Here is a 16,731-nt window from a genome sequence, read left to right as displayed (position 1 = left end):
TCTCAGGCCATACAGCGATTCTCTCCAAATGTGCCTTCTTTCTCACTACCAGCTTTCACAGACTTTTACTACTATGAGTGCAAACTCTGAGTAGGGGACCTTCAGTGGGCCTTGATCTGATCTCAGTTCAGTCAAATCCCTTTACTCTGAGGGGAACTGATAATAGCTGACAATTACCACCCCCACCCACAAAAATAAACACTCTTGTCTGACATTATTCTGCCCCTTTTCCGATAGTTGGCTGTGGATAAAAGATCTTTTCTGCAGGATTTAGTCTCGGCACTGCTGTTTGGCCGCAAGCTACACAAAGTTTACAAACTCAAGGCTATCGTATTGATTTCCCCGTCTTGCAATCCTGAGCAGATCACTGTCAGGGATCTAAAAACAGTGTGTAGGCCGCACCACAACCCTCCTCCTTTTAAGATACAGACATATTGAGGGGCAGCCGTCGCCTACTGGTTAGCACTTCGGACTTGTAACCGGAGGGTTGCCGGTTCGAACCCCGACCAGTAGGCACGGCTGAAGTGCCCTTGAGCAAGGCACCTCACTTAACAAGTGCCGCTGTTGTTGCAGGCAGCTCGCTGCGCCGGGATTAGTGTGTGCTTCACTTCACTGTGTGCTGAGTGTGTTTCACTAATTCACGGATTGGGATAAATGCAGAGACCAAATTTCCCTCACGGGATCAAAAGAGTATATATACTTATATACACTGGCCTGCAAAAATCCACACCACAGTTGAGACAGAACAAGCCAGGTCTGGCCCTGTGTGCCAATCTCAAAATTTGTTGGGGTGTGACATTGCCTTAGGTGTGACATGCACTGTGCATTCAGAGCTTCATAACCTAGTAGGGGTGTAAAGGTTCACATATTTATACAGGTTTGTTAGGTACAGGACATTAGGTTCAATACAGATGTACCGAATGTGCCGAATGCAGTCTTTAACAGTAATCAACAGTAGGCTTTTTTGTGTGCCAATTTTTTGCTGTTTAAAATGTGAGTTTCCACACAAACACATAACCAATGGTGGTGGACCATATGTAGGGTTGCAAAGGGGCGGAAAATTTCCGGTAAATTTCCGGAAACTTACCATGGGAAGTTAAGCTGGGGAATTTTGGAAATATTCCAAATTGGAAACTTTCATGGAATTAAAGGAAATTATGGGAATTAATTGGAATTTACGGGAATTAACATGGAATTTTAGGTAATTCATACAAACTGTTTCATATACAAACATTAACATTTTGTTTCGTAATAAGCAATATGATTTGTATGTTTTTTGCTTAGCTTAGCATAAAAAGCTAGCTAGCATGCTAGCGGGAATCCCATTCTCTGCCTTTGGTTTACTAGTGTGCTAAACCAGCAACACTGAACTGCCCAAGATACACTACACCACTCAACAACAAAATCTGATTGGTTGGAAAAATGTTCCCCATACATGCATATGAATGCACTATAGATTTCCTTTATGTATAGCAGCCTATGCCGATTGCTGTGTGCATGTGATTTGATTATGTGCAGGGTAGAAATCTGACTGAAATTGCATTAAATCGCATTGTTTTAACTAATATTATGCTGCAAGATGGGGTTTTGTCCACTACATTTAAGTTCCCTGTTATAAACTAACTTGCCATATTAAAAATTCCCAGTTTATTCCCATTAATTCCAGTTTATTCCTGTTAATTCCCATATATTCCCGTTAATTCCCATGGAAAGTTTCCAACTTTGAAAATTCCCGGAATTTTGCAACCCTAACCATATGTCAGTTTAATTAATTAACACCAAAACACATTTGACACATTTTCAAAATACTATTCCTGTGTTCAGGAAGGTTGATCATGTGTTGAGCATCAGCAATATTGTCAGTGAATGTTAGCAATACTTACTGGAGGCTTACTATATGGAAAGTTAAGTGAACAGTGACTACAACACCAAGGTACGAACCGAATTGTGATTTTTGTGTACCGTTACACCCCTGCCTATGGCATGAGTCCAGGTTAGGGGTTTTGACCATTGAGGGGTAAGGCAGTTATTATCGTCAGTCTGTTGATTATCTTGATTAGGTCTAACATTTAGTTGCATGGTCAGTGAAATATCAGAAAATGGTGCAAGAATGTTTTCCCAATCCCCCCCCCCCCACCCCAAAGATATTCAGTTTTCTGTCATAGAGGAGTAAAGAAGCCTGGATTATTGACATTTTAACAGTTGGATTTCAAAGAATAGCCGATTATCAAAAATAGTTGTGTAATAGCTTAGTTCACACCTAATTTACTGATGTATTGATTGTTTGCTGCCCTGCTGCCTAGAGGATAGTTTAATATATTGAACACAGTTGTGGCCTATGGAAATCTGCATGCAGTGTTTCCCACAGAATTGAATTCCATTTGTGGTGGTTGGTTTGCAGAATTAACTTGAATACAACAGTTTTTAACAAATTAGCACAGCGTGGTTATGATGCTAACCAGATTTAAGCACAATTTAGTACAACCTGGAAAATCATTGTGTGGTGGTCAATGTTGATATTGTGGTGGGCCGCCACAAATAAGTCAATGTATGGTTTAGAGCAGAGCCCTCTGGTTCTGTCTAGTGTGTAGGGGTAAGACATGGGGCAATTTTACATTCCGAGCTACGATATGTTAGTTCACCACTGACATGCATGTTATAGGTCACTGGACATGGATATCTGTACACAAATGTGTATCCGGTTTGGAGCAGATTTTGTCATAGCTTAGCCTCCTCCACCATCTTGGTGAGCAGGGGTGTGACATTGACATACACTGGGGCAACTTTACATTAGTGCTTCGTAACATAATGATATGTGCTCAAGGGAAGGGTCCACAGCCACTAAGAGACCAAGAATAGTGTGCTACAGAGTGTTCTACTTATTCTACTGAAAAATATTTTCTTGTATGTGTTGGACTTTGCACGGTGGACAGGGTGGTAGGGTAGTGGGACAGGGTGCTGTTGTTGGACATCTCCGAGCAAAGAACTCTGTTTTTCTGCACTTCACCTCTCCCTGGGACTTCAAGGTCACCTCTTGTTATGAGCTCTCTCTTCCAGCAACTCCCCTACACACACACACACTTTCTCTCTCTCACTCACACACTCTCATGCGTGCACATGGAACGGAGGCGAACTGAGCTAGTGTGCTAGTTGCCCATGTAAATCCTCACACCCCTAACCTTAAGAACGCTTCTAACTGCTGAGTTGGAAGCCTGGGCTTTTAGCTCAGTGGTTAGAGCGTTCGACTCCCATGCCGGTGTGTGTCGAGGTGGCGGGTTCAAGGGCCGTGAGCAGCGGACGAATTACGACCTCTGTTACACACACACACACACACACACACACACACACATACATACATTACATACTCACTCACTCACTCACTCACTCATTCACACAGTATGCACAAATTCATGTTGTATTTGCAAGTCAGCTCTTTAAGCAACATCTTAACTCCACCCCTAAAAGATGAAATTGTTATTTTCACAAGCCTTGGGCTGCTGGACAACTCACAACTCACTTGTCTGTTGTTGAGCATAAATGAGGTTTTTATGTGTGCACAACACTCCTGACACTGCCCTGATCCAGGTTACATTAGCTTTTTGTTTTTATTGCCTACTGTTGTGTCATGTTTTTTTGGTTATGGGATTATATGTCCACTCCACACGTAGACTATAGTCTAGTCGTAGTCATGTTATGAGTGTTGCAACAGAGTGTTGCTACCATCTGGGTTCAGGGAGCATGCTGAGTGGTGGGGAGTGGTGATAGTTGTGGTCTACAGCAGAGCTGTACATTATATCTTTTTTTTATGTTCATAGCACTGGTGCTACAGAGGTTGATAGTTTTGTAGCACAATCCATAAAATCTCTAGCATCGGTATGTAGTTACAAACTTCTACACTCTAGAAAACATTTGTCACCGGTGCTAAGCTGGTAACTCATTTTTTTTGTAGCATACACAGTAGGCACGGTACAGCCCTGGTCTACAGACGTAGATAGATTCCCCAGGGGGATAATCAATAAGCACACATCACTCCATGCTCCACAGCTAAGAATGTGGGCACAGCACCACATATAACACACATAACATGCAACACATGACGGCACATACAATATGTAACATGTAACATATATTTTCAACCCCACCCAGTACAAACAAATCGAACTCACATTTGTAAAGTGACCTAGAGTCTGAGAAAGGTGCTATATAAATAATACTTATTATTATTATTATTATTATTAATATTATTATTATTATTATTATTATCAAGTAGGCACAATCACATAATTGTAACACAAGCAGACGCACCCAACTGAACCACATGCAGACAGTCTCAAGGCCCAACTGCACGTCATGCAACCTGTGCTGTGTTGACTGCCTTGTTTAGCCCGGGCTTGAACCCACAAACCTGCTGCTGCTTGGATAGACTGGGCGTGTAGTGAGGATGCTCAAGGTGGGCGTGTAGTGAGGATGCTCAAACGCATGGGTGCTAGCAAGGCCTAGTGTCTGTCTCTACCTAGTGTGTGTCTCTGAAGTTGTCGGCTGGGAGATTTACTCACTGCACATTGCACAGTTGGTGTACCCGCTTGCTATTGTTACATCAGGTAGTTCCAGATTTGAACTAACACTCAAGCCACAGTGAAGTATGCTTCATACATCAGTGAGGCCACATTAGGAGTTTGGAGTAAGGCCTTAATGCTTAATGTAGCCTACCGCCTGGAAACAAACAGCTGTTGAGATGTCCATAGAACATACTGATTAGAGAGTGAGAGTGATTGATCACTTGATGGATTAATTGATTGCTTGATCACTGTTTCCCCTCCGGCTTCATTGTGTGTCACTGTGTCACATGTCACATACAGTCAGTATGTGTTCACTCATTCTTTTGTGGAGTAGTCACAGTGTTTCCCACAGAATTAAATTTTATTTGTGGTGGTAGGTTTGCAGAATTAACTTGAATGCAACAGTTTTTAACAAATTAGCGCAGCGTGGTTATGATGCTAACTAGATTTACGCACAATTTAGTACAACATGGAAAATCATTGTGTGGTGGTCAATGTTGATATTGTGGTGGGCCGCCACAGATAAGTCAATGTATGGGGAACACTGAGTCACATCTGCTCATTGTCTAGTCACACAGCATAGCCCTGTGCTCCCTTGAGTTCTCAGTAGACATTGTAAACATTGGCAGATGACACGGTAAATCAGTTTAGCGAAGGCCTGTTGCTTTGGTCATAGAGGGATGTTATGTTGTTTTATTTATGATGATGGTAGCCCCCATTGGGGTTGGGAAATAACTAAACAACGCACAGCGTTTTATGGCATGTGTCAAGCTCACAAAGTTAGCCTCAGTTCATTTGTTTTTGAGAACAGTCTGTTTCGGCCTCCTCCTGTTGTTGATCTTGACTCTGTTCCAGACAACAACTCAAAGCTCTCCCGTCGTGAGAAGATGTTGGTGGCCACTTTTCTCAGTTTACGAGGAACATGAATCAGCGAATAACCCACACACACACACTAACATATCAGAGGATATTTTTAGAGTTCTGAACAAGATTTCCCTGCCACTTACTCTATACAGTGTCTCAAAATAGATCTGGTGTACACTATATGGCCCTTGACTGTACTCAAATAACGTATCTTCTTTCTATTATATCTTTTGTATTGGGCCTTATCATGTGAAGGGACTTGTCCTGTGACCTGATATCAGGTCATAATAAATATATTATGACCTGTCAGTGTCATAATATATTTATTGTCATTGCATGGAGTACAACAAATTTAGTTGCAATCTTCATGTGCCCTAAGACATAGCAGAGTTAAAACACCTAATAAAGTGCCAGTAATATAAAAACTTTATAGAAACCTAAAATAAATGCAGAAAACTCTTGAAAATGGGAAATCAGAAAGAAATATGCCCGTCTGTTTTGCGGCTCTTCACTTCCATCTCTGTAGTTTTGCAGAAGTCTCTTATGTGCATGTGGCTCTTGAGTCTCCTCCCCCATCAGAAATGATCCTTTGTGTCATGTGTCCTCACACGGCGAGTGCCCTTTGGCACTGTGAACACACACACACACACACACACACACACGTACACACACACACACACACACACACACACACACACACACACACACACACACACACACACACACACACGTACACCCTACCTGAAAGGCGTCATGTTGCTGCGCCCAGTCTTGGTTGGGCTGCTGCCACTCCCTCCTCTCTGTGTTCAATGTTCTTGCTATGGCTTTCACTCCAAGACACACACACACACACAAACACACCCCCACACACACATTTAGAACAGGGGCCTGTAAAATGATTTCTCAACCGACATGTTGATAAGGCAGCCTGTTGCAAGCCAAGTGCAGGATCTCCCGGCTCTTTTTTATTTGCTTCTTCTACTTTTGTTTTTGTCTGGCTTTGGCTTTGTCTCTCAACTTCCTGGAGTTTGACTTGCGTTGTTTTAAGGTGAGGGAGGTTGACCCAGAGCCTAGATGGGGAGCTTGTGGTCAGGAGAGAGAGCGCCCCTGTGCTGTGCTGTGCTGTGCTGTTGACTGGGCCACCGCTGTGCCTGAGAGCAGGGCTATTTTTATGGAGCTCTGTCGGGCCTGGGCCCCTCAGGTGTGCTGCTGCTGTGGCCGCAGCTGAGTCACTCACATTCTTTAGCTCCTGGTCGCCGGCAGACTCAGCAACCGTGCCATCTCCCCCCTCCCCCTAAACACGCACGCACACACACACACACACACACACACACACACACGGAGAGTCATTTGACCTCCTCTCCGACATGAGGGGATTCAGTCATGTGATCTGGCCTACCAGACGATGCATTTGTGTGTGTATGTGGTGGTAGTGGCGGCGAGGGGTTGAAGGAAACAGTGTCTGTCTGTCTGTCTGTGTGTGTGTGTAGTCTGGAGGGTTTGAAGTAAGCTGTGAGTGTGTGTACAGGAACTCTAATCTCCTGGTGGTGTGCTGTTGTTTAGCTTTGTGTTCTGCATTTGGCTGTTATGGTAACAGCTTTCAGGTTCTATTTCCTCAGTATCGATGTGTTTTTGTTGGTGGGTGGTGATTGGTGGGCGTTGACGTAAGCCTCTTTGCTGTAATAGGATCATGGAGAGGGAAGAGTGGTGTCTGCATGAACTGTCTGGGGACTTTTCTGAAGTGTCTTTTCCTCTTCTGACTCTTCTCCTTCCTTCCTCTTCCTCCCTCCTGGAGTCTGTCTGTCATCACTTTATTTTTGCTGAGTCGCACTAGTCTGTGAGGGATGTCACCACAAATCAGGTCAAAATCAAGGTCATTTTGTTTGTATAGCACATTTTAAACAACAGGAGGTTGAGCCAAAGTGCTTTACAATTAAACAAGTGAACCACATCTAAACAACAAGCTAAAAGTGGAAAAAAAAGTTATTAAAATAATAATTATTAGGCCTAGATAAAAAGAGTAAATATTTAACATGAGAATCAAAATAATATACAATCATAAAGGTAGATCAAATCAAGAAACTTGATCTATGTCTGTTTCTCGCTCCCTCTTTTCTGGTTGCCTCTCTATCTCCATTTCAAGGCCAGTTTCCCTTTTGCGTGTTGGTCTTAGTCATATAATTTTCCATTTGTTGGTTTTGAAAGTTGAAAGAGAAATTTGCTTGTTGACAAACTGTTAAGCCTACATTTACCAAAACCAGACCAAAAAAAGAAGACCGCTTTCTAGCAAATGGAGTAGGGAAAGGACTCTTTACATTCGTAGCCTAGGTGTGCATAACTAATCAAGAATCAGAAGCTAGCAATGCTGTGTATGTCTGTGTGCATTTCATTCTGTGATGAAATGCAGTCATCATCATACTGTGTATGTTACAACACTGGCTTGAGTGGGTATGCCCATGCGCACTTAAAGCAGATCAGCTTTCTGTGATGCTATTTCATTGCAACACATTGGTCTGTGTGAGATCACCAACACACTCACAACACCAGGGGCCTGTACTACGAAGGGAGCTTAACCTACCCAGATGTAACCCAGGGTTACTTTGTTAAACCAGGGCTGACAAAACCTGGTTATCTTAAATGGTGTTAATCGGTACTACGACGCTGATTATGAAGTTGATTTGTTGAGCCGGGGTTAACATGTGCGCGTTCACATAAAAGGGGCGAGTTGCAGCGCAAGTCACCACTTTCAATGATGACGCGATCACCTTATTTTACGGATGAGGAATTAAAACCCACTCTAGGACAAAAATCAAATACGTCGGCAGTGAGCAAAGCAAGGCTGTTGGCAATGTATTACAGATCGGATAGCCTAAATGCCTAAAAGTAAAGTTTTATTCCCACATGTTCTTCAAATATGTGTTACGGAGGATTAGTAGCTTACGGAATGTCTGAAATGAGTTGAAATAATTAAATAGCCTAATTTGAGTTCATAGAAAGGCCTACAGATGCAACCCAATTCAGAAGTGGGCATATAAATTACAGTAATAAGGATAATTGAATGTTTAAGTAGCCCCCCTTGACTGATTTAGTTTATGCCTAATCCTGTGAACATTTCAGATGCAACACCATTGCCAAACGCACATGGCAGCAGGTGAAAATGAAACACAAAAACATTATTCAGAATAGGTTTATATAGTTATAGCTTGCATTCATATTTCTTAATTATGAAATCATGTAGGCCTAGCTTATAGCCTTCACTTGGCCTCTGTTTTACAGCTAACAAGAAACAGGTGTCTTCGAACACTACTGTAGGAGGAAAGGCACCAGAGTGTTTTACAGTAGCAGAGGAGTTGGCCATCGCAAATAATAGTGGAAGGCCGATTATGGAGGGGGTTGAGGGAGGCATTCGGTCGGATTCTGGTGCTGTGGAAATGTGTAGCCTTTATGTGCAGGGTACAGTAATATGACATTCAATTCAACAAGTTTGTTAAAATTGTGATTTTTATTTATTAGGCCTACTGTAGGCTATGTCCGATTTATTTTGGGCTATTCTTGCTCAGATGTTCAGCATACTGTAGGCCTATTACCGATTTATTTTCGGACATACAGTATTCTTGCATCACCGATTGAATACATGAATGTCCACGTACGGGCATTGCTATGAGACGTCTTCCTAGATCATCTGACAAAGATAACGAATTCCCTCGCCTGACAATCTATATCTTCATAGAGAATATCGTCCGGGTACGCTATATATATTTTATGGCGGTCTCTAAAACCCCTCGCCCTGCGAAGAGAGTCCCTCACGATTTGCGCTCCAATGTCGTATGGATCATCCCGGTACGCCGACATGTCTCGGGAGAAATTGTTAGGGGTGGTACTTATAAAGGGTGTGGTTAACGGAAACCTCGGGTTAACCAAGAACATAACCTGGTCGGAGCAGGTTTGAGATGCAGCGTAAATTGCCATGGCAGCATACCTCGGTTAAAACCTATCCACCTTTCGTAGTACGGGTTAATCGGGAAGTTACGCCACACGTGATCAAGTTACTCTCGAAGTTACCCAGATAAGACAGAAACCCCGCTTCGTAGTACAGGCCCCAGCTCAGCAGCCTTCCTGGTGTGGTTGGCCCAACATGTGCGTGTGCGTGTGTGTGTGTGTGTGTGCGTGCGTGCGTGCGTGCATGTCTGGTTTTAGCCTGACACAGACAAGTCATTACTTGAACTTCCCAAATGTCATCCTTATAAAAATGGATAAAAATCGATAAAATCCCTATAAAAATCATCTGTAAAGTTATTTTTCAAACCAAATGCAACAAGTCAGATTAGAGATTGACATTGGAATGGATCTCAACCAAGCCAATGCTAGGTCTTGACTTGGGCAGTTTCAGTGGATGTTTTGAGTTTCAGATTCAGTTTGTTTGGGTAGGAAGCTTACTCACACGCACATGCACACGCATACACACACGCACACACACGCCCACAGACACATACCCCTTGTAGATGCTCTTTCTTTTTATTCTGTAGTTGTTTCCCCAGTAGCCTTCAGTACAGGATATGTGTGCACTAGTGAATCATCCAGTCCAGTCTAAATGCATATTGAGTTTTGTTCTTGCACACTGTCAATGGCAGTTTTGTTTTGTTTTTCATAAGGAAAGGATATAGGATTGCAAGTACAGTACAAGGAAGTACATTTCATTGGGTAGCTCTTGTAGACTAGTGTTTAGGGAAGAGCCATGTGTTGGTCATGACACATTGGGTGTTCTACAACTCAATGAGACGATGCACTGTGTGATAGTCAACTCAAACGGACCATCAGGGGGTGGGGAGATGAAAGTGGTTTCATTATATACTGCTCAAAAACATTAAGTGAATACTTCAATCATACACTGGATCGGTACTCTGAAACTGTTTGGTTCTGAGCACTAGTAAAACTTTTGAGGCGAGTGTTTTATTTTGCAAGAACTGTCAGACATTCTGTGAATGTAGTTTGAAAATAGAGAAAAGGGTGGAAGGTTTCAAAAAATGTGTTTTTAACAATTGTGGAAAACTGTAAGTGTTCCCTTAATTTTTTTTAGCAGTATATTTCATTACAGGTGTTTCATATGAATATATAATTAAATTTCTTTCATTATATTCTGTCTTTTTATATATTCATATAAAAAATGGGCATTCATTCATTCATAGTCTAAATATTTCCCAAGATTTCACACTTGTTTAGCCTAGTTCACATGAACAGTCGTAGCAGATAATAATACTGCATTTTATTTATGGGCGCCTTTCTGAACACTCAAGGTCACCTTACAAAATCAACAATAAAACATTCAATCCATTAAACAAGCAATCAGAGAAAACAAGATCATCTGAAGTAGGCTAATTATTCATTATCATTGGAATGATGTCATTTTATAATTATATTGATAAGCTCAGGAGTTTTGTCTAGTTGTTATGCTCTTGTCAGTAATTAAACAAACAAAACTTCCTTGTTACTCCAGTTCTTATCTGGGTATGTTCTTTTCTTCTGAATGTCACTGTTCTACACATTGTGGATATTGTTGTACACATTGTGATTATTGTTTTACACAATGTGGTTATTGACCAATTTTGTATTAAGGAATTCCCTTTTAAGTCCCCAGTTCCCCCAGTTTTCCTTCCCTTCCAGTTTACTTTTGGGTCTGTGTCACCCAATTGCGTTTTTTGAGATAACGGCGGTTATTTTCTATACAAATCCTATGAAGTTCAGCGTTCACAGCGCTCAGCTAAAAAAGCTCTCGGCGCTGACTGTCTTTTCCCTAGAGGGGCTTAGATAGACAGGTGATATTTTTGAGATATGTGCTTTCTAGAGGCATTTTTTAGTAAAAGTTGGGAACAGGACTTTTTAACATAATTAAGGTGTGCTGAATCCAACTAGCCCTGTTCCCAAGCGTTGAGTTAATGACCATCTAATTAGCATAAACAAAATGGTTGCCAAAATGGCGATTTTGGGCACTTTCATTGGGCAGATGTCATTATACCATGTAAATTAATTCATATTGTTCACAGAAATCTCCCTTGGCCAATAGATCAAGGATACAGGCTGAAAAAAAGAAAAAAAATCTAGTATTATGCCTATGTTAATTACCTTAAAAAAAACCTTTGAAAAATGTAATTGTTAAAATGTTATAACTGAGCAGGCACACGGTATTTGAAGAATGAGAGTTATGTTTTTTGAGGGTCAAGAAAGATGTGTAGTGACGAAATGTAAAGTTTAAAATTGTGGCCTACTGGTTAGATCTTCGGGCTTGAAACCAAAGGGTTGCCGGTTCAATCCCCAACCAGTAGGAAAAATGTGGGTGGTGGAAAGGTTGAGCACTAGTCTCCCATGCCCACATCCACGGCTGAAGTGCCCTTGAGCAAGGCACCTAACCCCCCAACTGCTCCCCGAGCATCACTGTAGCAAGGCAGCTCACTGCTCCAGGTTAATGTGTGCTTCAATGTGTGACCTGTGTGTTCACTAATTCACGGATGGGATACATGCAGAGACCAAATTCCATGTATACCAAAGTATACTTGGCCATAAAACCTGATTTACATTACATTTTACATAATTGAAGCGAATTAGGTTGGTAATGTATGTAGTCTCTGAGTAAGTTACACTTTACGGTAAGGATACATGAATTAATTCATGATTTATGTATTACTTCATTCATTCATCTAATTAATCATCAGGAATTTACTGAGTTCATAGTTTGTCATTTGTGACCTCATACATGAACACATTACTAAAGTATTAGGTACGGTGGGCCCATCATTATGAATTATGATGTATTAACAATGATCATGACTTTATTTTTCTGCCAAAAATGTGGTCATCACCGCTCAAATTCTGATTTGAACATAACTTTGGAGTTCTCTAAACACATGTCATTATTCACTACTTTAGTTGAGGGGCCACAGACATGATGAATGCATGAGCAATTATCCTAAAATTCATGTAATCATGATGATCATGCTTAAAAAAATTATAAATCATAATGATATACCCATCATATCTAATGCTTTAGTTGATGTGTTGTTCATACATGAGGTCATCATGAATGAGAGTATATGAATTCATGTAAATTCCTGATGATTCATAGGATATAAAGGAATGAAGTAATGCATAAATCATGAATAAATTCATGCATGAATTCATGATAATGTACATTTTACTATAAAGTGTTACCCACATTTCTTCATAACCTTTGTGTTAGTAAAATGATTGAATGTCCTGTGAATTCATAGCTAAATGAATAACTTTATAACTAGTGCAAGTTCAAGTTACTTTATTTGTACCCAGAGGTAGATTTTGTTTGCACTATAGAGTGCTTCAAGAGAATTTGCCAGAACAGGAGCACAGAGGATGCCATCTTTACGGCAATTCACTCTGCCCTGTCCCTCCTTGACAATAGCAATACCTATGTGAGAATGCTGTTCATTGACTTCAGTTCAGCATTCAACACCATTATCCCCTCCAAACTGATCACCAAACTCAGTGAACTGGACATCAATACCTCCCTCTGAAACTAGATTTTGGACTTCCTAACCAACAGACCGCAGTCTGTTAGATTAGATAACCTCACCCACTCAACCCTCACCCTGAACACCAGCGTGTGCTGAGCCCTCCTTTACTCCCTCTTCACCTACAACTGCATACCTGTACATGGCTCTAACACCATTGTCAAGTTTGCAGACAACACTACGGTGATTGCTCTCATCAGCAACAATAATGAGACAGCCTGCAGGGAGGAAGTCCAGCACCTAACATCGCGGAGCACCAACAACAACCTGGCTCTCAACACCAAGAGGACCAAAGACCTCATTGTGGACTTCAGGAAGTCAAAAGCTAGCACACAAAGCCCCATCCTCATCAACAGGACTGAGGTGGAGCATGTCACCAGTTCATGTTTCTGGGTGTCCACATCTCTGTGGACCTCTCTTGGACCCTCAACACCTCTACATTGATCAAGAAGGCTCACCAGCATCTCTTCTTCCTGAGGAGACTAAAGAACACAACCTCTCTCCTCAGATCCTGGTGAACTTCTAAACCTCTACCGCTGCACCATTGAGAGCACCCTCACCAACTGTGTCACATGGTGGCAACTGCTCTGCCTCCGACTGGAAAGCACGGCAGAGGATGGTGAAAACGGCTCAACGCATCACTGGTCCTGGTCCTGGTCCCCCACCCCCCCCCCACCACCCCCCGGTGCCTCCTTGCCTGTGCCTGTTGAGGTGTCCATGTCGATGGCAACCTTCACAGGGACAACAAGGAGTACACACTTTATTACACTTAAACATAGTGATATTCTACTGATATTTATACTGTTCATACTGCACATACACTCATATATTTTCAGTACTCTGCACGATGACAATGAAGTTGAATCTAATCTAGATAATCTAATCCAGTGGTCCCCAAACTACGGCCCGCCACCTCATTTTGGGTGGCCCCCCAAAACATGTCCGTAGTATATATCATCCAGCCCGCACGGGAGTACAACATCGTCAAACTAAAACCTCCGCAATTTCCCCCATTCATTCTCTATGGCGAGTCTTAACAGGACACATGTATTACTGTTTTTGTCCACCGGTGGTTGTTTTGGCGCTGTTTTGCGTTTGCCATCGAAAACAGAATGAAATGTAAGCCTACCTGCAAACAATGTTAGAGGCCTATGCTGACTGCATCAGTGCTCAAAGTATTTTAAAATTGTATCAATTAATTGTTAATAACTAACTAACTTCTATTCAAGTCATATTTCTGGGACTTTCTGGGATAATTAGTTCTATTTTTTATTCACTCGTTCAAATGTTCATACAAGGAGTTCTCATCAGGTGACTGAAAGTTAGAATGGTGGTCATTTCAGACCACTTCAGCACTTCATAAAATTCTCATAGTTTGAGAACTTTAAATTATTTGTAGGATATTCACAACTTGAGCTGTGTATGCAAAGACACAGAATTCAGAGTTCACACATCTTTTAATAAAATATACTTTTGGGACTCCCTGCTAATACTTTTGGGAATGCAAACGTTTTTTTTTTTTATTAGTATTATTTCATTTTACACTGATATGGCATGATGACAATATAAACACAGCTAACAATGGTATTAAATTGCAATAGCCGATGATTAAATGTAATAGACTATTCAACTAAGGTAGACTGCTGTTGTTCACAGCACTAAGCTATTTATGGTTACTGATATAGAACTACTCCGAGTCTGGCCCTCTCTTGGAGCCAGGCATAGTGAGCTGGCCCTCGGAAGAAAAAGTTTGGGGACCACTGATCTAATCAAATGAAACATGTGACTGCTGGCCATCTTTCCCATTTGGAATCAAGGATATGATGCTAGCTTGTTACAGGTAGTTAACGGTAGTTCAAAGGAACTCCAATGATTTTAAACTCCAAACATGTGTCCACCCACCACGAAGAAGATGTTTACCAATGAAGTCAGGCCACACTCTTTACCAAAGAGGACCGTAAACATAGTCAAGAGTATAATAAGGCTAATTAGCATAATAATAGTTGTTTTTGCATTTTTATATTTTTCATAGCCTTTACTTTTTATTTATTGCCCACGGGAGATTTCTGAGATGCACAGATGTGAACAATATTAATTTATTTACATGGTATAATGATGCCCGTCCGAAGAAAGTGCCCAAAATCGCCATTTTGACAGCCATTTTGTTTATGCTAATTAGATGGTCAAAAACTCAATTAACAAAATTAATGCACAAATAGGCTGACACCAGACATAATTTCACTGCATTTCTTACTTCCAGTAACTATATGCATGTGACAATAAACTTCCTTGTATCCTTGTATCCTTGTAACTCACAATTCTGCCAGGGCTAGTTGGATTCAGCACATGTTAATTATGATAAAAAGTCCTGTTCCCAACTTTTACTAAGAAATGCCTCTAGACCAATATGCAAGGACTTTTTCTTGAAATAGCACTTGTCTATAGAGTGCTGAAAGTTGAAATCTGTTCAACTTTTAGAACAGTGCTGGGCTCGTCAATGTCACTTCTCTCACAATGACCATAACCTAGCAACAATAAACACAGGCCCTTATGCTCTTCACTGTTCAATAGAGCTAGGCCTTTAACTAGAAATCTAAATTGCATCAATTATGTTGATTGGCTTAGTGGAGTAATTGGTCTATGGGTGCCAATTGTAACAATAACTGTAGTGATTGATCTGTGTGATGTGATCCACTGCAGGTAAATCTCACCTGGCCATCGTCCAGAAGGTCAACAGCGAGGGTGAGGGAGATCCCTTCTATGAGGTGCTGGGTCTCGTCACTCTGGAAGACGTTATTGAGGAGATCATCAAGTCTGAGATCCTTGACGAGTCCGACCAATACAGTGAGTACACCACAAATATTTGAAAGATGGAGTTATTGGGGAATAGGGGGTTGCTTTGTCTGCATGCCATATACCATACTGTCTTGGTAGCTTTCGATTGACATCACTGTGTGTTTGTGTTTCTGTTTTTAGCTGACAACCGCACCAGGAAAAAAGTGGACCCCAACAACAAGAATAAGAGGGACTTCTCCGCCTTCAAGCACGAGAGCGAGTCCAAGGTGAAGGTCTCGCCCCAGCTGCTGCTGGCTGCGCACCGCTTCCTGGCCACAGGTACGTTAGGGTTGGGCTCAGTCTCTATATGCTAAACCGGCACATCCGGGAACTTTGAATTTGCTGCACGTTCCCGCCCCCTTTTCGGCGGAAAAACCGCTTGGATTCAATGGAAACCTATGGAGTTGCATCCACGTGGTAGGTGCTTGCTTTCTCCAAAAAAGGGGCGTGGTGTAGAGTTGTGTTGTCTGACAAAATTAACACTAATTATTTGGTATTGTAGTTTTTTCTCTTAATGGTACAGACAGAGACGGTTGATAAAGCAGTTAACTATAAATTCTTTGGTACAGATGTAACGAAGCTACAAATGAGATCAATGTGGAACTGGTAACTGATAAAAATTTTGTAACTCTAGTAATCCTGGGTTTCTGATTTACCCTAACATTTTTTGCTGGCCTTAAATTTTATTCATGATGGTCTTTAAAAGGTCTTATTGATTTTGATGAAACCTGCAGAAACCCAAACAAAGGTAGCGTCCAACTGCCATATTCCCGTGATGAGGGATACCAGGGCAAAGCAAAAAAAAAAAAAAAAACACCACACGCAACACCCAACCTTATACAACGCTACCCTAGGACATTGCTGCCAATGCAGCGATTGCGTATGGCTTGTTAGAAGTATAGCAGATACCGGTAATGCAGCCAAGGTGACTGTAA

The 16,731-nt window shown here is 41.5% G+C and overlaps 1 protein-coding gene across 2 annotated transcripts in view; it reads left to right on the top strand.

Annotated features, from left to right (window-relative positions):
• LOC121715465 (metal transporter CNNM4) overlaps positions 1–16,731 on the top strand; it is a 36,359-nt gene that overhangs the window by 2,322 nt on the left and 17,306 nt on the right. For both annotated transcript variants that reach the window (XM_042101239.1, XM_042101240.1), the window contains exons 2-3: positions 15,662–15,805; positions 15,938–16,075. In XM_042101239.1, the coding sequence (XP_041957173.1) occupies positions 15,662–15,805; positions 15,938–16,075 (282 nt within the window). The remainder of the gene's footprint in view (positions 1–15,661; positions 15,806–15,937; positions 16,076–16,731) is intronic.

The sequence above is a fragment of the Alosa sapidissima genome, chromosome 8, assembly GCF_018492685.1.
Source record: "Alosa sapidissima isolate fAloSap1 chromosome 8, fAloSap1.pri, whole genome shotgun sequence".
Lineage (NCBI taxonomy): Eukaryota > Metazoa > Chordata > Actinopteri > Clupeiformes > Clupeidae > Alosa > Alosa sapidissima.
This window is presented reverse-complemented; position numbering and strand designations above follow the sequence as displayed.